The sequence below is a fragment of the Zingiber officinale genome, chromosome 10A (assembly GCF_018446385.1).
Source record: "Zingiber officinale cultivar Zhangliang chromosome 10A, Zo_v1.1, whole genome shotgun sequence".
NCBI classification, from domain to species: domain Eukaryota; kingdom Viridiplantae; phylum Streptophyta; class Magnoliopsida; order Zingiberales; family Zingiberaceae; genus Zingiber; species Zingiber officinale.
The window spans coordinates 54,272,197-54,296,027 of record NC_056004.1 but is presented as its reverse complement, the minus strand read 5'-3'; the positions used below and the strand labels follow the sequence as shown (position 1 = coordinate 54,296,027).

The 23,831-nt window shown below is 36.4% G+C and overlaps 1 protein-coding gene across 1 annotated transcript; it reads right to left on the bottom strand.

Annotated features, from left to right (window-relative positions):
* Positions 1 to 8,962: 8,962 nt before the first annotated feature.
* LOC122027938 (protein unc-45 homolog A-like) lies at positions 8,963 to 23,218 on the bottom strand. Its single transcript, XM_042586953.1, has 3 exons — positions 22,840 to 23,218; positions 22,295 to 22,483; positions 8,963 to 9,616 (listed from the first exon to the last, which is right to left on the bottom strand). Exons 1-3 carry the CDS (start codon positions 23,014 to 23,016, stop codon positions 9,158 to 9,160), a joined length of 825 nt encoding a protein of 274 aa, XP_042442887.1. The 5' UTR covers positions 23,017 to 23,218; the 3' UTR covers positions 8,963 to 9,157.
* Between the last annotated feature and the right edge of the window lie 613 nt (positions 23,219 to 23,831).

Below are 23,831 nucleotides of genomic sequence, written 5' to 3'. Positions count from 1 at the left end.
TGGTATGAAAGTGGTGAACAGAAAGAACTAGAACTTCAGACAGATCTAGTAGCAGATACCACAACAGCTATACAGCAGATCCGCCAGAGGATAGAGGCAGCTCAGAGCCGCCAGAAAAGCTATGCTGATACACGGCGCCGACCCTTAGAGTTTTCAGTTGGGGATACAGTATTCCTCCGAGTAGCTCCCATGAAGGGAGTAATGCGTTTTGGGAAGAAGGGCAAATTAAGTCCCAGATATGTGGGACCATACCTTATCACCAGAAGAGTTGGCAAGGTAGCATATGAGCTAGAGCTACCCCAGGAGATGTCAGCTATCCATAATGTATTTCATGTCTCTATGCTGAAGAAGCATATCCCAGATGCCACCCAGGTGATTAAGCCCCAGTCGGTACAAGTTCGCGAAGACCTCAGCTATGACAGTCAGCCTATTCAGATAGTAGACAGAACAGTTAAGAAATTGCGGAACAAGGAAGTGTCATTAGTAAAAGTTATTTGGCAAAATCACACAACAGAAGATGCAACTTGGGAGACAGAAGCTAGTATGAGACAAAAGTACCCAGAGTTATTCTAAGTTCGAGGACGAACTTTTTATAAGGTATGGGGGGTTGTAACACCCGAAAATTCTCAAATAAATTTTAGAAATATTCTATGATTTTTCTGGATTTTGGAATATTTTTATAGAATTTTTAGAGTAGCAAAAGTAGCAAAATTAAATAAAAACGTAAAACAGCCTAAGTAGGAATTGAACCCGCAACCTATGGACTCTATGACTTATAGGGTGACTCTAGTAACCAAGGGGCCCCAGCAGGGGTGTGCTGAAAGAAGAGGAGAGAAATTTTATTTATGATTGAGTTGGGTCATATTAATCACTTAAAATAAATAGGGAATTTAAGTGAGAGTTATGATTTTTATCGGCAACTTCTTCCTCCCTCAAACCCTCACCGCCGAACCTCTCTCTCCCGCACCCTCTCTTCACGCCAAGCCCAAGGAAACCTAGGGTTCCATCCCTAGGATCGTTGGAACACTTTCCGGCGACAACTCCGGTACGAGGATGTTCCTCTCCGCGAGAAGAACGCGTAGACGTAAGAAGATCGTCGAAGAGATCTTCTTCCCCGGAAACTTAGCGATCAGATTGTAAGGAAACTTAGCGCAGGATGTAAGTAACCCCTCACCTGCAGTATAAGTAGTTAATCGTATGTTTTTATGTCCTTAGTTCGCTCTTATGTACTTAGTGCAGCCATATGCAGAATTAGAGCACGCCAGGTGCTCGATAAAATGCCTAGTACAGTTATATGCTACAGTAGGCATTTTAATAGTTCAGTTAAATTTCATAGTTGCATTTTAAATAGCATACATAGCCTTGCTTAAGTTTATATGGGACTATGGTCCAATGGGTGGGCTTCCATAGTCCCCTCTAGGTTCAGATAATCTAGCTCTAGGTTCAGATAACCTAGTAAAAGAAAGATGAGATAAATCAGTTATGAATAGTATTTTACTTTTATCAGTGGCACTGTACTAGACTCTCAGATGTCCTAGGGTTGGGCTCCCATAGTCGTCCCTAGGTTTAGATAACCTAATAAACCCTACTAGATTCGGGACTAGCTACCTCGGGTTTAGTTAGGGATGCGCGCATAGCAAGTACAGTTGCCGGGCCCATCAGCAGCATGATTAGTATTTTTATCTATTATGAAAATAGTTTTCAAAACCTCACAAATTAGATATGTGAATATGGTACAGTTTCAGCATGAACCTAATATTAATATCAGCTTGGATTATATATCAGTTTAGTCTTCTTGTTGATACAACAAATAGCTATGTTTAGTAGTTGATTACCATGCTTCAGTATTCTAGTATGATTCTCATCATGTATATCAGCATAGCATCTTTTAAAAGAAAGCATGATTTCTTCGAATGCATGTTTTGTGAGGTAGATGGTTCTTACTAAGCTCCCAAGCTTATAGTTTCATTTTCCTTATACTGCAGATAAAAGGGAAGATGAATTAGCGGGGGCTGGAGTTCAATGCAACCAGATGTGTGTGAGAAGGAACTTGGAATAAAGACCTTGGAGACCAGCAAGTTAAAGGATTAGAACTCCTTATAGTTTATTTTCTGCACCTTTTTAGTGTCTAAATGTTATGAATCATGAAGTACGCATTAGGTTATGCCTAGACTTCTAGTTACCTTGATGTTAGTCGGTAAGTTATGAATCATGACCTGTTTAGTAAGAGTTTAGTGTTTATTAGTTGATATATCCATGTTGTACACGAAATTCTGAAATGCAGCAGAAATCAGAGCTCCAATCGATCAGCCGATCGATTGGGAGGTAATCTGTCGCGTACATAGAGCTGTTGAATCGATTAGCTGATCGATCGGCCATGGATCAATCAGCCGATCGATCGGGAATTTAATTTCCGCGAACAGAGAGCCTCTGAATCGATTATCGGATTGATTAGCCAGGTTGGATTGATCAGCCGATCGATCCAGAATTGACCCCGTGCACAGTAGCGAGTTGAATCGATCAGTGGATCGATCAGACAACTCCAATCGATCAGCCGATCGATTAGAGAGTTTGATTTCAGCTAGAAGTGTTTGATTTCAGCTTTTTGATCAAATAGAAAGTTTAGGTTCCCTTCTTTGGTATATGTACAACTTCAGAAGTGTATTCTGAGTATAATTTCCATATTTTATAGTAAATAGCAGAGGGTTTTAATTATTTCAGGTTTTCCGCACCTTGATTCTTAATGATAGCCCAAGAATAGTTTAGCATAATGTAACCCCCGGCCTTACAGCCTAGTCAGTAGAAGGCGGGTCGTTACACAACCTGTTCAAGTAGCACAAGCTCTATGTAGATCTGATAGGATTCGTCGTCAACCTGAGAGTTATTCTTTTCTCCTGACTGACCACGATGATGTAGTACTTGATGGTCTTAACGAGCATACATCTTATCAGGAAGCTATACATGACCCATATTCTGAAAAATGGCTAGAGGTCGTGAGATCTGAAATGAAATCCATGTACACTAACCAAGTATGGACTTTGGTTGATCCACCTGAAGGGATCAAACCCATTAGGTGTAAGCGGGTCTTCAAAGTGAAGACTAACATGGATGGTCATATGCATACCTATAAAGGTAGATTGATAAATAAAAGATTCAAGTAGATTCATGGTATAGACTATGATGAAACTTTTTCACCAGTTGTGATGTTTAAATCTATTCAGATCATGCTTGTTATTGTCGCTTAATATGATTATGAGATATGACAGATTGATGTCAAAATTACATTTCTTGATGGAAATCTACTCGAAAATATGTACATGACACAACCTGAGGGTTTTGTCAATCCAGAACATGCTGGAAAAGTATATAAGTTGCAATGATCCATTTATGGATTAAAGCAAACTTCTAGAAGCTGGAATCTTTGATTCGATGATGCAATCAAAGCATTTGGTTTTATCAAGAATGAAGATAAACCTTATGTCTACAAGAGGGTTAGCGGGAGCACAGTCATCTTTCTCATACTGTATGTAGATGATATACTTCTCATTGGAAATGATATCCATACTCTACAATCAGTGAAGACTTAGCTTGGGAATTATTTCTCAATGAAGGATTTAGGTGAAGCAGCCTACATTTTAGGCATCAAGATCTGTAGATATAGATCTAAGATATTGATTGGTCTAAGTCAAAGTACATATATTGACAAAGTGCTTAAACGTTTTACCATGCAGCATTCCAAGAAGGGATCCCTGCCAATGTCAGATGGTGTTAGTCTTTCAAAGACTCAATGCCCTTCTTTTAAGGAAGAAAGGGATTGCATGGATCAGATTCCTTATACATCTGCTATACGATTTATCATGTACATCATACTTTGTACTCGCCCAGATGTCTCGTATGCATTAAGCAAGACGAGCAGATACCAGTCAGATCTAGGTGAAGGTCACTAGACAGCAGTCAAAAATATTCTTAAGTACTTGAGAAGAACTCAAGATTATTTCTTGATCTTTGGAGGCGATGAAGAGCTTGATGTAAAGGGTTACACCAATGCTAGCTTCTAAACTGACAAGGATAATTACAGATCGCAGTCAGGGTATGTATTTTGCTTAAATAATGGTGCTGTGAGCTGGAAGAATTCAGAGCAAGACACAGTTGTTGATTCGACAACAGAAGTCGAGTACATTGTCGCTTCAACTGCAGCTAAAGAGGTTGTTTGGATCAGGAAGTTAATTACAGAGATTGGTGTTGTTCCTAGTATAGCGAATCCAATAGACCTTTATTGTGATAACAATGGGGCTATTGGATAGGCTAAGGAATCTCACTCTCATCAGAGATCCAAATATATACTACAGTGATTCCATCTCATTCGAAAGATCATCGATAGAGGAGATGTGAGAATATGCGAGTACCGACTAATGCTAACATTGTAGATCTCTTGACCAAGACTTTGGCACAAAGGAAGCATGATGGTCATACTAGGTCACTAGGTATTAGATATTTCAGTGATTGACACTAGTGCTAGTGGGAGATTGTTAGTATTAGCCCTAGTACCAATTATGAGATGATTGTAAAGGGATTTTTTTGTATCATATTTTATTATTAATAAAAGATAAAGTTAGTTATTATATTTATTTCAATTCCGTACTGAATGAATAAGTATAATAATGTCTTAGAGTAGAAAGTTCTAATCAACAACATATTAATTGGTGAATTGATAGTGAGATATTGTAGATATACATAGAACACTACTTTAAACTATTCCTAGTCAAGCATTAATATGCAATGACAATATTAATGCGTTGAGATTAGCATGTAGGTCAACAGATGACTTAATCTCACAAGTCATATATATGAGATATCAAGTTGACACATGGGTATATATTAGAGAATATATACTGAATGACCTGCCATGAGAATATTTTATGGATCGTTATACGAGTGTCATAAATATTCTCATGTGACTATTGGTATGAATAGCTCTTAGACCTGAAGTCACTACGGTTCTCTACATAAGGAGTTGTGTACTTTGATATCGTCAAACGTCATCTGTAACAGGATGAACTATAAAGTCGATCACTGGGTATACAATGAGTTATGTGGAAGGATATGAGTGATGTAGATGAGATCTATCCCTTCCATATGACGAAAGCAATATCTGTAGACCCCTTGATTAGTAGGACATAATAAAGCATGGTCATGCTCATATGAGTCAATATGAAATATTGAGCTTATTTAATTGAGTGTGTTTACCTTAAAGATCAAGAAACACAAAGATTGGTAAAAGGATAACATAGTGTATACCTCATTGATCAATTTAGATATCAAGGATAGAAGGATTGAGTCATACAAGATAATAGTCACGGAAAGGTTAAGTCGGATCTTGACATTCTCATCACTTGGGTAGCAATGATGCCTTGTTAAATGTCACTCATTGCTTATGTATCTAAAATAGTTTTAGAGATATTGCCAACGTTACGAGAACCTATTGGGTCACACACAAAGAACATATTGATTTGGAGATATATTCACTTTAGTTTGACTAAAATGTGATGAACCATTGGATGAGATTATTTTAGTGATTGACGCTTGAGCTAGTGGGAGATTATTAATATTAGTTCTAACAGTCAATTATGAAATGATTGACACATTCGGATTAGAATCATTGAGTTAGACTCAAGTGAATCCAACCATATGGATTCAATCTAATCCGAATTAGACTTGAGTTAGACTCAAGTAAATTCATTCACTAAAGAGGATTAATGGAGATTAATAAAACATTAGAACAGTTAATTTTGAAATTCATTTAATTTCAAAATTGAATTAAAAAATGAAGAGTTCAAAAATGACCTTAATGGAGTGTTAATGCTCATTAAGTCTCATTAAGTGAATTAATGCTCATTAAATATTTTTATTAGATGAAGTACAAAAAGTATTTTCTCTCATTTTGAGTGTGAATTCATTCTTCTTCTTCTCCTCTCTTTCTTTAGCCGAAACTCATTAGAGGGTTGCTAGCACACAACCTTGAGTGTTGATATTCTCTATTTTCTTGTGTTCATGTGGATACCGAAAGAGGCACGGACATGTGATCATGCTGAAATCCTAGCTGTTGGGAGATCGAGTACACGCATCAAAGGTATCTCCCTATCATGTTAAAACTTAGTATATATTTTCTTCCTTCGCATGGATCTTCTGATAGGAACTAGATATTTTTCATTGCACTTTCTATGTGTTTAGCGCCCTAGTTCCTTACACAGGTTGTGTCAAGGGGCATGACTAGGGCGTGTTGGCTTCTAGTGAGCTTCAGTTCCTCTTTTGACTCTAATTTTGCTCTCCTTTGATATTCTACAAGATAAAGATCAAATTTTAGTAAATAATACTCTAAATGTAGGAGAATTATGATGAAGCTCCAAATTAACCCTTACATGTAAAACATGATAGGAATGACAATTTAAACCTACAAGAGGATTAAAACATCAAGTATAAGAGTGAAATAATACACGTCAAAATGGTTGTTATCACAGGGCCAATTCTGTCTACTACTGACCAACTGCATTTAATCACCTCCATCAACCTAGAAAACGTATGACAAGCACTAATGAACATCAACAATGATATGGCACCGAGGTCGGATGGATACGATGTAAATTTCTTCAATTGGGAAACAGTGAAGAACAACCTACTCAATGATGTGAAGAAATTTTTCACGGCAGGGCATCTCCGCAAGAAATGGAATCATACCCTATTGATGCTTTTCCCTAACTCATACCACACCCCACTCATCACTGACTATCGCTAATCTCATGTTGCATGGCTGTCTACAAGATCATTTCTAAGATATTGCCAAAATGAATGCAAAAGGTAACCAGAAACATCCTAGATCTAGCACAAGTGGCTTCCATTGAAGACTGGCCATTAGTTGAGAATATACACCTCGCGCAAGAGCTTTGAGGAAATAGGCAAGGACAAGGATCTCCTTCTGGTGTGTCCTCAAAGTTGATCTTCAAAAGCCTTCAACATGGTGGATTGGAGTTTTCTATTGGCTACCCTCTATAGTATGTGACCTGGATTTCAGAATGTGTGACGATAGTCTCTTACTCAGTGGTGGTCAATGGAGCCATGTATGGCTACTTCAAAGGAGAGCATGGTCTTCATCAAGGTGACCCTCTCTTGCTCTTCATCACCCTGTTCCTGTGCACATCGAGTGTGCCATGATTGATAAACTTTATGTCATTTGTAGTTCCTTTGTTTTGACCTCCATGCACTTGCCAATCTCATGGGCTATCATGTGTTTAGCAAAGTAGGAAGGCGAATTCGGGGTTTGGGACTTATGGGTATCGAACTCAGCACTAGTCTTCAAATCATTATGGAATTCGGGGTTTGCGACTTATTGGTATGGAACTCAGCACTACTCTTCAAATCATTATGGAATGCGTAGTAGGACTCTCTTTGAGTGAAATGGGTTTATCATCAATACCTCTCGCACGTAGACTTATGGGATTGAATTGCCAAGCCCTCGGACTCGGCTTTAATCAATAAAAGGTTGCAGATCAAGGACATATTACATGAAAGAACAAATTCTGTACAGCAAGCTCAAAATTGTTTGGCCGATTGGTTCCAATCTGTCCAGCAAGGCTCGACACCCTCCTACCAATTCTTTCATGCCGGAGTGAGCCCAAAACTCGGGAGGAAGTTGTATTGAAGACCTATGCTGAAGCATTAGTTTACATTGTGGCTACTTGAACACAGCCGCCTCCGCATGAAAGACAAGCTATCAAATGAGGCGTGCAAAACCTACCTATCGCATAAGCTCACTGACAAAACCTTAGACCACACCTTCTTTGGGTGTGTGATCAACAAAGCTCTTTGGGATAAAGTGCAGACTTAGCTTCATCTACAACATGAGATGGGAACCTCCAAACGGATGCTGAAGGTCTTCCTCCAAAGATACTGAGGCAACGAGTTAATCAAAACTCGATACTTGGCGATGCCTTGTATAGTTCTTCTAATCTGGTAAGCTCGTAATAAATGTCAATATGAGAGTGATTTTCCCAATATAGAGAGCATATTTCTCAAGATTCAGGCGCGTTTCACGAGTGTCTAATATGTATTCCCTCACTGATATATAATATCATTTACCGTTCTCCCAAAAAAAAACACAAAAAAAGAGCTATAAACCAAGATTACTTTTTTTCCTAAACAACTTGATTTTCAAAACACAATCATGTTGTTATTACACTGTAATACGTTACCCTCTCAGGTAAATCCAATATTGATTACTTGGGTAAGGTGCAGTCTTCAAATTATGTTCTAGAAATACGAATTCAGCCAAATGGTAGATTCTGCTTGTTAATATGAACAAAAAAAATAAATAAATAAAAAACTACAAATACCGACACAAAAGGGTACTTTTATCTGAGGATGTTGGGTGATAGTCAAGACTACAAAGCGGCTAAGGGCTTCAGGCATTTTATCACGCTAGAAACATTAAGGATGATTAGCATTGATTATCCGAACAGCAGCTTTTACCTAGTGATGTAACATAGAGGAAGATAGGCACCCGGGATTTTCATCATAATATAATTTATCCTTTCTTCACTAGGGAGGGCAGGCCAGATCTGCTGGTCGAAATATAACTGAGAGGAAATGTGAGACAGCAATAATCATCATGCACATGAATCTCCCGGTGTTATAAACAAAGGAGAACAATGGCGCCCCATGCAATGATCACTGCTTAAAGGCAAAGTCATCCGTAATTTACCTCTACAAATGACCATGGGACCGGTCTTGTGGGACGTCCAGGATCAGCATATGACCTTTTGCCACCAAAAGGAGAACAATGGCAGCTGGTCAAACTGTTGTCAAATCAAAGAAATCTCCAAATGCTTGTTTCAAGAGATTAACGCAATGCCCTGCATTTTCAATAAAAATAAGTTCATGTCAATCAAACTTAAAAGGAAAATAAGTATACCTGAATCCCTTTGATTAACTAACGAATGCTACAACCTCTGTTGCAAATCCAGTTAGAAACATGTGCTCCAAACTAGGTACTTCCGGTATTCATGGGCCATATGGACATGCGACCGTCAATTACCAAACATTTCAAAAATTACAGATGAACTATCTTCCAGGCATCTTAACACAAGACATAATCAAAAACCGATCACTTTACAGGCCTCGCACCAACAGTTCTGACACGAAATCTATATTGAGGTTGCTGCTCCTCTGTGTCATCATCCTCATCCTCTTCACTCGATTCATCTTTGACCCGATCCCATCGTGAATAATCAAGACCTGAATGCCCTTTTGGTTTAGGAATTGCTTCCCAACCCTGAGGTTTAGGAGAAACACTAGCAGAGGCCTGCAATTTTGCAGGCTTATCTCTTCCATTCTCTCCTGAATGAGTTCTCCATTGTGTTGGCTGGCCTTCTGGTTTGGGAGAAACACTCGAAGAGGCATGGACTTTTGCAGGTTGAATTACAGGCACTTCAGAAAATTTCTGAGCAAGCTTAACCTTCCCATTATCTCCTGAATGAGATCTCCACTGTTTTTGTTGGTCATCTTCTTCGTCATTTTCATGGTATAATGCTTCTTCCTCAGATTCAGGAATTGGAGCTAATGACTAGTAGTAAAAAAACAAACAAATCTCAATACCCAAATGAATAAGATCTAATCAAGCAATTCTTGTTGATTAAGATTTTTCTCTTAAATATGTACTGATGCAAAAATGCCAAGGAGAAAATCCTCTTAGATATCGACTATAAAATGATACGGAAAACATTGTGGTTGTAAGTACTAGATAAAGTGCTGCAGATGCTTTGTGAGACATTGCTTCGAGATATATAAAAGAAAATGATCTAAATATTCCAGTGACTTATGAGAAACAAAAATCCATAGGTTATAAGGATCAAGTAATCTATTTGCCCCATCATAATGTGGCTGAGACTAACAATGACCTGCTGATGCAGCCAGATGTAAGAGAGATATTCTTTTGTAGAATGAGATTTTCATGGAGAAAGAGGATGATAATATCCACAACCCACAAAAGGGATAGAAGTACTACAGGTATCACCACAAACATGAGCATGGCATACAGTTGACACATTGGAACTGAAGTGTTGCTAAGAAGGGGCATTTAATAAAATATCTGAGACTAAGGAAGGAGAATTAAGTAATCTTGCGCAGAAGTCATTGATAGGCCTGTGACAGGGGCAAGGGCAAAGTCCTACCTAAGGAGGAAGGTTTCATGTTTCTTAGTCCATGTAGTACAAGGATACAACTGGGATTTCATCTTCATCGGAATAGGTGTTTTGCAGCATTAATCCAAAAAGATTAAGGCATTTTGGTTGCCAGAACTCAGGTTGCTAATTGCCTAGTTTGGAGAAAACCGGTGTCCATAGAGAGCTCTCTAGTAAATCACCATTTTGAAGATATATTGATGAGGAACACACTACTATGGCTGGGTTGAATCACAATTCAAATGTGATTTTGGGATAATAGCTGTATGACAAAACCATAAAGGTGAATTTCTTGAATGTGTATTTAGTGTCTTCATACAATAAGATTCTTGGGAGGCCGACAAGATGTTTAGCTTCTTGGATGCTAATAATAACTGCAAATAAGCCACACGGTTCCTTCCAAACCATAAAAGATAATTTCTTGTTATAAAATCATGTATTTGGTCTTAAAGATGGAAGCACCACATAACAAGGACTAGTAATCAAATTCGGGGGCTTCTTGGGAATGTGGAAAGACATTGATGATATGGCGGTAAACTAAAGACTAGGATGTGGTGAATTGAAAGGGTATTTTTGAGATTCTCAAAAAGTCTCTCATGACGTTTGAATCTAACAAGCACACCATCAGAGTTTTTTTTTTTATGCTCTATCAAAGGAGAGTAGATGTGAATCCTAAATCTATTCCGGAAATGAAGCCTCTAAGAAATAAGATTGAAGTTGAGAGATTGACCAATCAAATGGCCACCTAGTATATTGTTATTGAGGTAGGTTGAAAAATATGTTCCTACTATTTTTAGGTTTTAAAGGAAAATAATTAGAGAGGGGAAAAACTTCGGCAAAAGGCTTTTAAGAAATTGAAGTTCATGTTACACAATCTTATGTGACTAAACATGGCATGACATTATTTATGCAACTAACATTTCTACAAAAGGTGAAATCCATCACCTTGGCAGACCCCACAACGGCCTCACATGAGGAAGTAAATTAGGTATCGAGCAGGCCACATGTGGGAGAGTATTTTCACGGCTTTGTCGAGATTCGCCCCTTACTCAATTCTACAAATATATCACACGATTACCTGCTTGGCTATGCCCGGGGGCATTTATGCAGCTAACATTAGAGCAAAAAGTGATATCGCTCACCCCAAGCGACCCAATATTGTCGGCCCCATTGCAAGATACAGGCAAAAAAAAATCATAGGGATATTTTGCCCTAGGACAGTGGCCCTTTGCATAGGGGAGATCAGATACTCAACGAGGCATTTTGCACCCGTTACAAATTGACCCCAAGACATATTGTAGCAAATACTCATGTAGGTACCAACTACGTTAACCTATGTTTACCGGCTCGACTACGCCTTGAGGGCATTTATGCAACTAACATGACATGACAATGGGGGGTGACTAATGTGAGTACATTTTATTTGAACCATCAATAAGAGATATTTTTATTGATTATAAACTTGAGTAATTTTAATTGGATTAAGAAGTTGATGCAAGAGGATCTGCAGATTTTTATTATTATTTTTTATCATTTTCACTTTTTTGGTACTTAAGGCATTGTTGTTGTTTTAGATACTTTTGGTAATTTCTATCTTTTATATTATTTTTGGATTTGAGTCTTCTTAGGAATTTTAGAATTATGAGTCTTTTTCCTTTTTATTAAAATTCCTTTCCTTTCCTTTCTTTAGAAGTTAGGAAATTAGGGTCTATATGTTGGGATTTATTTCCTTTCTTTGGTATTAGGTTCTAGAGTCTATAAAAATATATATTTAGCTTAATCCTCAGTTATTATATAAAATTTTTCCATTTATAGGAAATACCTAGAGGATAGCGGTTTTTCTCTTCTTGCCTTCTCCTCCAATCTCCCTTGTTTACGATAATTGCTATCCTGCCCGACGTCAATTGATAGCAAAGATGACAATGTTCGATTGAGGAAGTCGAGTATCAGATTCCATGGAAGGACGTCGTGGTCGTGGTCGTGTTCACGATCGCAACAACAGATAGGTTCTAATGGAGGAAGCCAAGTATCATGAAAGAAGATTGGGGATTGAGGATTTACAAGACAAGTTGTCGATTTAACCCGACGTGTGATGATTAAGATTTACAAAGGCAAGTCGTAAATTTATCCCAACATCTAGCGGAAATGGTGCGAATTCGTGAAGATCGTGAGACACGTAGTCGAGAGGATCGACATAGAGACCTCAGACTTCGAGTTGATCTATCCGAATTTTCTATTACATCACATATAGAAAATTTTATTGATTGGATCAATAAAGTGAAATGAATCTTCACCTATAAGCAAGTTCCGGATCGAATGAAGGTGAAGCTAGTTGTCTTTAAGCTTAGAGGTTTAGCATCAACATGGTGGGAGCACTTGCCATGTTTACGGACTGACAAGGCAAGGCTAAGATCAAGGATTGGGTGAAGATGAAGAAAAAGATGAAAGATCACTTTCTCCTTTTGGTTACACAAATTCCGTTTGAGGAACAACTAGGTCTTGTCATGGAGAAAGATAGCTTTGACGGCCAAAAATACCTTGACGAAGAGGAACTTTATGGTAATGGCCCTAAGACTTTAATTGTTCATGAAGAATTTGATCCCAAAGATGTTGATGATCTTGGCACACTGTAAATTGTTGCTGATTTTACTCATGTTGCTCCAACTGATGGGTTAAGGGAAGACATTTTTAGGTAGCATATATGAAGTTCCCGCTACAAGTTCCCAGACCCCTTACATTCAAGTTGTACACAGAGATATTCTAGATGGATGCACTTGTGGTCAAAAGAAACTTACTACAGTTGATGAACAAATACAAAATCATATGGAGCCAATACATTCTAAAGCAGCTCAAGTTGGAGGTTTGAAATCCTACAATGTTTGACACGAGCTTCCACATCTCTTAACAGATCACGAATTGTCTGAAATATTTGTGACTCATAAAACATCTAATGACAATTCACATGGATCTGATTTGATTTATGCCAAAAATAACAATTTGTGTGCAGCTGAAGCTCAGCCCTCAAGTTGTTTGAGTGCAGAACATGAAGAAGTCAGATTTCATAAGTGGTGAGTTTGTTGAAGCAGAAGAGAAGAGGTTTGTGGCTTTCTGATCCTGATGTTTGGAAGATTATTGAGAAGGAAAGTGTATTGATTTCAGCAGCAGGGAATTCAGTTATCATTCAACGGAAGGCATCACCAGGTCATAATATTGATACTCTAAATGCACACAGCCTTCCTCAAGGACAAAAGGCATTCAGCTCCAAAGAAATCAACAAATTGAGACCAGATAGGTTAGGTGGAGGATTTTTTTTCAAGAGGAAGTTCAAGGTTACCATGAGCGTCGAGGTCGTTGAGGGCTTGCCCCCTTTCCTCCTGGGAGCAGGTGCAAAAGCAGTGATTGAGTTTGAGTGGAGGCGGCGGCTGCCTGTGGTTGTTGGCGTGCTCTCCTTCCTCATGGGAAGGAAGAGGACGGAAAGAGGAATCACATCAAGAAGGATGGTGGAGGCGGGATTAGAGTTTGCTGCCGCTTGTTGGGGTGACGATGATGAGGCGAGCCGGTTCGAGAAAGTGTGCCAATTTCGTGAATCCGATCTGGTAGTTGTGCCGATCGACGGGTTCGATTCTAGTATAGCATGGAATGTCTCCTTTTCTGTCCTATATGGAAATAGTGGTGATGGAGTTAAGGCCAAGGAACTTGAAAGAATTGGGGCAGCAATGGCAAACCTAGTAGAATGGGTTAGGGAATCCCTATCCCATGAAACATTTGAAAGGGCAGAAGGGAACAAGGAACTGAAGAAGCAACTTCTCCTCATCTTAAAAACGGACAGCTTGTCAAGCTATGGGATGCTTTATGTTGCTGTCAGTTTCATAGAGGTGAGTCCTGGCAGCGTAACATGGAGCGCATCAGTCAATGCAGAAAAAACAAAAATTGAACGAATGGACAGACAGATTGAGAGATCCAGCTCTGACTGAGGAAATACAGATGATGATGATATATTGGCAGTCGAGAGTAATCGGAATCACACTTCTAGCAGCAGCGGAAGATCAAGTCCAGAGTCAGAACCAACTTCGAAGGGATGGTTCAGCTGGGATAAGAAGAGTAAAAGTAGTGTTTCATATAGGGACCTTGAGGGAGAAAACAGAAGAACTTCCTTATCTCAAGAACTATGTTTCTCTGATAAAGCATCGTCGAAGTTGTTGATCCCATTGGTAGATGGACAAGTGAAGAGTTTATGAGCAGGGACAAACAAACAACACTCAAAGCTCAAACATTCTTTGCTTCCAACGATCAGCGAGATCCAACTGCTGGAGGAGAGAGTGCTTGCACAGCAATCGTCACAGTGATTGCAAGTGCCCTCCACAAAAACGAACTGAATACTCCAACAAGATCAGAGCTTGATGCACTTATTAGAGAAGGTTCATTGGAGTGGCAAAAGTTATGCAACAACAAGTCATACATTGAACACTCTCCGGACAAGCACTTCGATCTCGAGACCAATATTGGAAGCAAAAACAAGGCCGATATCCATTTTGCATGACAGAGTTTCAAATCTTTGCATGGCTTAATGTCATTCAAAGACAATTGGGCTGAGATAGGAAATGACATCGAAAGAGATAGTAAGGTCTATGTTGTGAGTTGGAACGATCACTTCATCCTCAAGTTGGAAACAATTGCATATTATATCATGGGCACACTGGGAGAGAGACTACATGAAGGATGTCAGCAAGCTTATATTTTAAGATTCGACGATACCATAGAGATGTATCGGTGCAGTGAAGAAAACAAGGGGACTGAAGACAATGAAGATATAATCTGTAGAGGGAGAGACTGTTGCAAAGAGTGCATAAATAGATTCTTAGCTGCTATACCATTGCAGGAGAGTTGGAATGGGAAGCCTAAGGGATCATGCCATTGTCATATGTTAAACCACAATCTATTTCATTGAAGTGTGAAGATGGTCAAACTCCATTTGCTGCACTGATAAAACTTGAAGATGACTATGATAAGGATGATAATAAACTAGACTTGTTCCTGGATATGAATTACGTTTGCCATACTTTAGTGACAGCTCTTCCAGCATGGCAATTTGTTGGGGATGAAGGCGATGACTATGAAGATGATCCTCATGAAATTCCCAACAAGAAAGGTGATCACATAGATAATCCAGATAACAAAGAGGTGAAAGTCCAACGGCAGCAGCTAGTAGATTTTATTAATTTGGTGGCAGATGATCTCCCTCCTGGACTACCACCCAACACTACTCTAAACTCGAGGACAAGTCCTTTCAACTCGGGATGACTTATATAGAAGGATCCGTAGATTTTTAGTATTATTTTTAATAATTTTCACTTTTTTGGCATTTAAGGTATTTTTGGCATTTAAGGTATTTTTGGTGTTTTAAGTATTTTTGGTAATTTATATCTTTTATATGTATTTTTGGATTTGAGTTCGTTTAGAAATTTTAGAATTATGAGTCTTTTTCTTTTTTATTAGGATTCTTTTCCTTTCTTTACAAATTAGGAAATTGGGATTCCTTTCTTAGGTATTAGGGTTAAATTCTATATAAACATATGTTTAGTTGTATGAGGAATTAATCGTCAGTTATTATACAAAATTTTTCCTTTTATTGAAAATACCTAGAGGACGGTTGTACTTCTCTTCTTATCTTCTCCTTCAATCTCCTTTCTCGTTAGCCCGCAAGATAATCGCTATCATGTCCAGTGTCAAAGGTGCAATCTTATTATTTTAATAGAATAAAATGAAATAAAAAATTATTTAATTAATCAAGAGCAAACTAGGTTGAAATTAATTTATTGATTCTTCATGTAATTGGGTCTGATCAAGTCCGCTCGAATATAAACTCACATAAATTAGAAAAGTTATAATTTATTGGAACTAATAGTGTGAAAATAAAATTTGTTGAACCAATATTGCCACTTGAGACTTATGGTAAGTAATTATCAAATCTTTTTCTAAAAGAAATTACAATTATAAAAACTAATCAAAATTTGGTTATGGCATGATTTAATTAACCCGACGATTTATGGTGAAATTATAATTATTCTATATAATTATTTAGAATAATTATGACTAGTCCATAATAGAGTATGCTCACACACACACACACACACACACACACACACACACAAAAAAAATCACTATAAAATTATAAGAGAAAACTAAAGAGAGCTTGGAGGTCTAGTGTTAAAAAGAATTAAAGCACTTTAAAGATGATCTTTATTTCTTAAATTATTCGATTCGTGCTAAATACATAAAATAATCAAGATCCTCTTATGAGATGTTTGAATTATAAAAAATCAATTGTTGTAATTGAACTATCTAATCTGGCCCAATATAATGATACGAGAGCTAGGTTTTGATATTGGTTAAGTCTTTCAAATAATTTATGCATGCATTAATTAATAGCAATGTTAGGAATATGTGACTATAGTGTGGTTGAATTATTTGGTTTTATGAACAATATATTAAGCTAGAATTTTTATGATGCAATCATATTTTATTTTTCAAGTCTATAACCAATGGGGTGGAGTACTATTCCATAATGCCCCCTAATTAATTTCAAGTTTATTAAGAAATAGTTGCATATATATTTTGCATGTAAATAAAATATAAGGGTCAGATCGATTACATTTTAAAAAATCAGAGTGAAGTGCAATTATGCCACAACCTTAAAAACCAAAGTGCATCTTCTTCAAGAATCACAAACAAACTCAAAACAACCACTACAAAAATAGATCCAAATTGCAAATACCAATCACAACCACATCACCCTCCCCTTGGGCAATGTCCCAAGGGTCTCCCTGTGCGCCTAATCGGTGGCCATGGAGGGGAGGGCAAATGATGGTGGTCCCGTTGAAACATGTGAATAGGAACTGAATAATTGGAACTCTTTATGACTCAATTGAATCTTTACTTGTAATTCTACGTATAAGATGGGGTATAAATTCATCCTTGTTTTAATAATTTGTGAACTACATGTCATTTATATAAGATTCCAAGTAGATTTCATATATTTTGTCTAGGAACTATACGTGCAGTCATGCATGCTTTTAATATTTATTTTCTTTTTGATTTTAATTAGTTTAGAAAATGCCTAGTACGAGAGTTAAAACGGTTAAAATAGGATTAATGATTGAATTATTTTAAGAGTTAAAATAGTTAACATACTATTAATCAAGGAAAATCCCATAGACTAATTAAAATATGAAATGAAGGAGGGTGCACTATTTTAGTGAGCCCAAGGCCTTCTCTTTAGCACAACAATAAATACAACAACCAAGTCTTATCCCACTAGGTGGGATCGGTGATATGAATCCTTTTACGTTATTGAGCTTTATCTCTTACTATATCATCATCTATACTTAAATAAATTTTATCTTGTTTTATTATTGCTAACCAAATCTTTTTTGGTCTTCCTCTGCCTCATTTGATGTGCGTATTTATCATAATTTCACATTAACTAACCAGAGCATTTATTGGGCATCTAAGTACATGTTTGTACTATCTTACACATATCTCTCGGAGTTTTCTCTCAATATATACAACTCCGACTTTCTCTCTAATGCTCTCATTTATTATTCTGTCCATCCTCATATGTCCATACATCTACCTTAATATCCTCATCTCTGCAACTCTCATCTTTTGCTCATGTACTCGAGCCATAGTCTAATATTCAATGTCATATAACATAGCAGGTCTACCCATCATCTTGTAAAACTTTCCTTTACATTTTAGAGGTTCTTTACGATCATATAAAACACCTGACGCCCTCCTCTATTCAATCATTGTGCTTGTATTCTATGTACTCTCAATCCCTCCATTGTTTTACAAAAATGATCTTAAATGCTTAAAACTCTCAGTTCTAGGCAACTCGTAATCTCCTATCTTCACAATTGTTTGATTTCGTTTAATATTGCTAAACATAAATTTCATATATTCTGTCTTTACTCTATTAAGCCTAAAACTTTTCACTTCTAGTGTTTTCCGCCAAGACTCTAGTTTAGCATTACTCTTTCACGTGTCTCATCTACCAAAACAATATTATCTGCAAACAATATGCACTAGTGAGTTTGTCCATGATTAGTATAAAATAATAAGGACGTAAATATGATCCTTGATGTTACTCTATCTTTATTGAAAATGCTTCAGTTAATCCGTCTAAAGTCTTCACTCTAATCGTTACATCCTCATACATATTCTTAATTAATTCAATATATGCTATACTAACACCTCTTATTTTTAGAATTCTCCATATAATTTCTCTTTGGACTCTATCATAAGTTTTTTCTAAGTCAATGAATATCATATATAGATCTTATTTTTTGCTTCCGATACTTTTCAATTAGTTGCTTAAGAAGATATATAGAGCTTCTATTGTTGACCTTCCAAGCATGAACCCAAATTGATTTTTGATCACCGTGATCTCCTTAATCTTTTTTTTATTACTCTTTTCCAAAGTATGACTCATTAATTTAATACTTTATAATTTACACAATTTTGTTTGTCTCCTTTATTCTTATATAAGGGAACTATAGTACTTACTTTCCATTAATAAGACATTATTTTTGTTTTCGATATAATGTTAAATAATTTTATAAATCATTCAATACTTTATTTCACGGCACTTTCATACTTTTATCGGAATATTATTTGGTCCAAGACTTTTCCATTTTACATCTCATTTAAAGCTTGTTCTACTTCTGAAATTTGAATTCTACGATAAAAATTTAAATTTCTATACTTATTTGACCTACTTAAATTACCTAAATTAAGTTGATCACCTAAATCTTCGTTAAAAAGTTGATGGAAATAACTCTTCCACCACTCTTTTATTTCTCCATTATTTTCTAATACTCTATTGCATTCATCTTTAATACATCTTGTTTGGATAAGATATCTTGTCTTTCTCTTTCTCAGTTTAGCTATTCTCTAAATGTCTCTTTCTCCTTCTTTTGTATCCAATTTTCGATATAACGTTCAAAAGTTTCATTATTTACTTCATTCACTGCTTTCTTAGCATCTTTTTTTTTCTATTGTATATTTTTTTAAGTTTTCCTCGATCTTATAAATATATAATTCCTTATAAGATATTTGTTTTTCCTTCACTTTCTCCTGTATTTTCTTATTCCACCACCAAGATTTCTTATTTGGTGGTGCATGCCCCTTTCTCACCAAGTACACTCTTCGCTACTATTTTCAATTTTGATATCATCTTATCCCATGTCGTATTAGAGTCGTCATATATTTCACCTAATACTTGTACTTCTACCTTCTCCTTAAATATGTTTTGCTTCCAATCGTTTAACTTTCATTACTTAATTCTAGGAGTCATGTATATTTTCCTTCTATTCTATTAATACTATAATTAAGGCGTATATCCAACATTACTAACCTATGTGGGTAGTTAAGCTTTCTCCGAAGATAACCTTGCAATCTTTACAAATCTTTCTATCCCTCTTCTTGACCATAAGAAAGTCAATTTGCGATTTATTATTCTCACTTTTGAAAGTATTATGTTCTTTTTTTTCTTAAAAAATATATTAGCTAGTATAAAGTCAATGCTATTGCAAAATCCAATATAATTTTTCCTTCTTCATTTTTTATTCCAAACCCATAATCTCCATGCACACTCATATTCTTCTTTTAACACTCCGACATTCCTATTTAAATAGTCTTCTATTAAAATCATTTCATTTGGCGGAAAGTTTTGTAATATTTCATCTAGGTCATCCCAAAACCTTAATTTGGTAACTTGATTTAATCCTACTTGAGGTGCATAAATGCTAATTACGTGTATAATTTCTTTCGCCACTACAGAGCTATAATTCTATCCCCTTTCTACATATACAATTACATCCTTTAACGAACTATCTACAAAAATACCCACTCCATTTCTTGTTTTACTCTTTTTTGTATATCATAACTTAAAACTCAAGTTTTCTGTTATCTTTGCCTTCTCGACTATCCATTTTATCTCTTGTACATACAAAATACTAATTTTTCTTCTAATATCTACAACCTCTATTGCTTTATCAATGAGGGTTCCTATGTTTATGTTCCAAATATAAGACTATTAGTTTTTCTATAATTTTTGTTCTTATCCAACCTATGGGATGAGAACTCTTACATATTTAACACTATATCCAAGTTCTCATAAAGATGTAGCAGTTCTTACCGATACATTACAATCAGACCTTGCAACGCTAACTCTTACATATTTAAAACTACACCCGAGTTTTGAAGATGTAGCAGTCCTTGCTACAGTCGCATCCTGCAACGTGTTCCTTCTGTGAAACAACCTAGCATTAAAACAACAATTTAATGGATAATGAACATTTGCCCTAGTTTAACATTGGCTAACAACCTAACACAACCCTCCTCCTTTATCCGGGCTTGGGATTGACCATAACTGGTTCGTCATGGGTGGAATTTTTAGCATATTAGTAAAAATGTGTATGTCCCATACCAATTTAATTGATTACTCTATAAGAAAAATTGCACTGTTTTGGCTACTAAAATGGGTTTATCATGGTGAAAAATTTTAAGTATTAATCACTTGGGTTTGCCAAGATGAATAAGTTCAATTATAAAAATTGGATTTATATAATTCAAACATCTCAAACCAGGATCTTTATTATTCTATATATTTAACACGAATTGAATAATTCAACATGCAAATAAAGAGAGATTATGCTCAAAGCATGCTTCAATGATATTTTTAATACTGGACCATGCTCCAGATGTCCAAACCTTCTTCAGTGTCCTCTCAAAACTCAATTCTATAATGTTTGTCACACTCTATTATGGACTAGTTTTAATTATTCCGGATAACAATATGGAATAAATATTATCTTAACATAAATTGTTAGACTAATCAACTCATACAATATTTTGATTAACTTTTAAAATTGAAACTTTCCTTTAGTAAAAATTCGATAAGAATCAAGCGTCTTGTAGCATGTACAATATGCATAATAATATGAGTGCAATAAATTTTATTTTACCACCACAGTTCTGATAAATTATCTCTTATAATTTATTTGAGTTTTTATTCAAGCCACCAAAGGTACCTATCAGACCCAATTAAATTAAGCTCCAATAATTTCAACCTAGTCAACTTTTGCTTAGTCAAAATATTTTATTAATCTCATTCTATTCCACTAAAAGAACGAGATTACACTTTTAAATTGAACTTTTAAAACTTATAATCAAAATATATATATATATATATATATATGCTCCGATTGATCAATCTAACACATTTACCCACCAACATACTACATAGGGGAAGCTTAACACATGTCAAGGCAGCAAAGGATAAGTGAGAGGGCAAAGTAATCCATGGACATTAGACCAATGGTCCGGAGACACATGGACAACTAACATAGTATTAAAGAGAAAATTGTTTAGGAGATCTAATTCAATAATAGCTAGGGAAATGTAAAGGACTAACTCATCTTGGTCTATCTCAGCATTTGAATCTAGTTTGGATATGTAGTGATCACATGATCGAATAAGACAAGGAACTATCAGTTCAAATGAGCCTTGGGAAGGATAGAATAGTTCGGTCAAGATACGAATAATTCATACAAACTGTAGTAACGAGTAGAGTTTGATTTCTAAATGAACCACAGCTAGGTCTGCATCTAGACAACAGCAGACAGATCTGATTATTCAAATATAAACAGACTATATCACCAAATAGGTTCCCTAAACGACAGAATGGATTTCTCACTTGCATTTGAATTTCTTAAACATTATGTTTTAAGCCTGCAATGTATGAAGAGTAATTTGAATTAATTAGGAAGATATAAGAGGTAGAAGGAGATAAAAGAAAATCTAATCTAATGTAATTAAAAGAAACCTAAGATATTTGAATTTACCAGTGATATAGTGATAAATAAAGTTCATTGAGCAATAAGATCCAAGTCACCCAAGTAGATGTGGCATGTATGCAGTGATAACAGAGGAACCCTCTCGAAGAAAGAAGACTAGTTGCTGAAACATCATAATCAGGAATATGAAGCAAAGAAGCCTACCAGTTGTGTTTTCAACCTGGCCTGCAAATTTTGGTACACCTCTGATGACGGGTTCAACTCCATCAGTTGATTGACATCGAAGAGTGCTGATTGGTAATCTTTGAGGGTCACTAATGTTTGTGCACGTAACATTAAAGCTCCTGTGTGTTGATGATCCAACTCAAGAACAGATGTACATTCTTCCGCAGCCTAAGAACATTGTCAATTCTAATGAGTTTACCAGAAATGACACAACAACCTAGCGAATGGAATAATAACTACTTCAATGTCTTATAATTCTTCGAGCAAAAGCTGTACTTTTCTGTCATGCAACTTCCCAGTGTTTATATTTGCAAAAATAAAATAAAAGAAAAGAAAAAATAAAATCAACATCGTCTTAACATGACGGTATCTCCCATCAAGCTACAAGTTCACCTTTTTCCAAATCACTGATCGAAGTAAATAGCAATCCGTTAAGTCAAACAAAAATATGAATAAAAAAGGTCGAAAGAGATGAGCAGAAAATTGAATCGAACGAAAAAAGAGATGGAAGGATACGAGGAAACCTTCTTGAATTCATGCAGCTTGAGGTAGCAGGCGGCTCGGTTGCTGTGGAGAGCGATCTTCTGGGCCTTGCTCTTAGCCATCGCCAAGGCTTCAGTGTAGAGACCAAGCGCCTGCTCGTGCCGCCCCTCGCGATACATCTGATGGGCCGTGTCGATTTTGCTCATCGCCGCCGCCATATATCAACCCAACACGTTAGTCAAATCCAACGCCGAACGAAGATACAACTGGAACTAATCGAGATCGGCTGAAGACGAGACTCGATCCAATCGGCAGCCGAAGATCGAAGGAATGACCATTCGGCCTGAAGACGAGACTCGTAGCAATCGGTAGCCGAAGATCGAAGGAATTGGGAACGTCCCGTTCTCTTAAAGGAAAGCCGATATAATTGAAGTAAATGACGGTGGCAATGACATATCATTATAAACCGACGTACGGGTGGAAGAATGTCCAAAATGTATGCTGATTGGGTTATAAGATTTGGATTCGAATCTCGATAAAATTAAAGTAAATATCATTCTTATATATTAATTATTATTCTAAAAGTTAATATCCATTAATAATTTATTTTTTCATGTTAATTTTATGATGAATTGATAAGATGTTGGGGACGAATGTATTTGTTTTTTACCATTTCGTTAAGTTATAAGCTTGATTGATGTTTTCAAACCACACTAGTATATTTGTGTATTAAACGAAATTTTAGGCTACGACTTATTGATCCACAGCCGCTTTTCTCAGGAGGTCGAATGTACGTCTGTTTTTTTAGATCGACTTTTGTGGTCGACTTTTGTCGAGTTGGCTTTTGTTGGGTTAGCGCTTATTGAATTTATCTATCATCATCAAGTCCGCTCCCATCGGGCAAGGCAACATAATGACGCTAGCGAAGACCTCTGGTACTAGCAACTAAAAAGATTAAGAACAGGTTTACTCAATTCAGATTCAGAGAAAAGATGTTAGAGACAAAAGAAAGATAGTGAAATGAAAAACAACA

Excerpts from the sequence above, each read along its gene's own strand:
- LOC122027938 (XM_042586953.1), bottom strand. The coding sequence starts at position 23,016 with ATGGCGGCGGCGATGAGCAAAATCGACACGGCCCATCAGATGTATCGC. Across the intron at positions 22,484-22,839 it reads AGCTGCATGAATTCAAGAAG|GCTGCGGAAGAATGTACATC; the intron begins GTTTCCTCGTAT and ends CAATGTTCTTAG. Across the intron at positions 9,617-22,294 it reads CCAGGTTGAAAACACAACTG|TCATTAGCTCCAATTCCTGA; the intron begins GTAGGCTTCTTT and ends TTTTACTACTAG.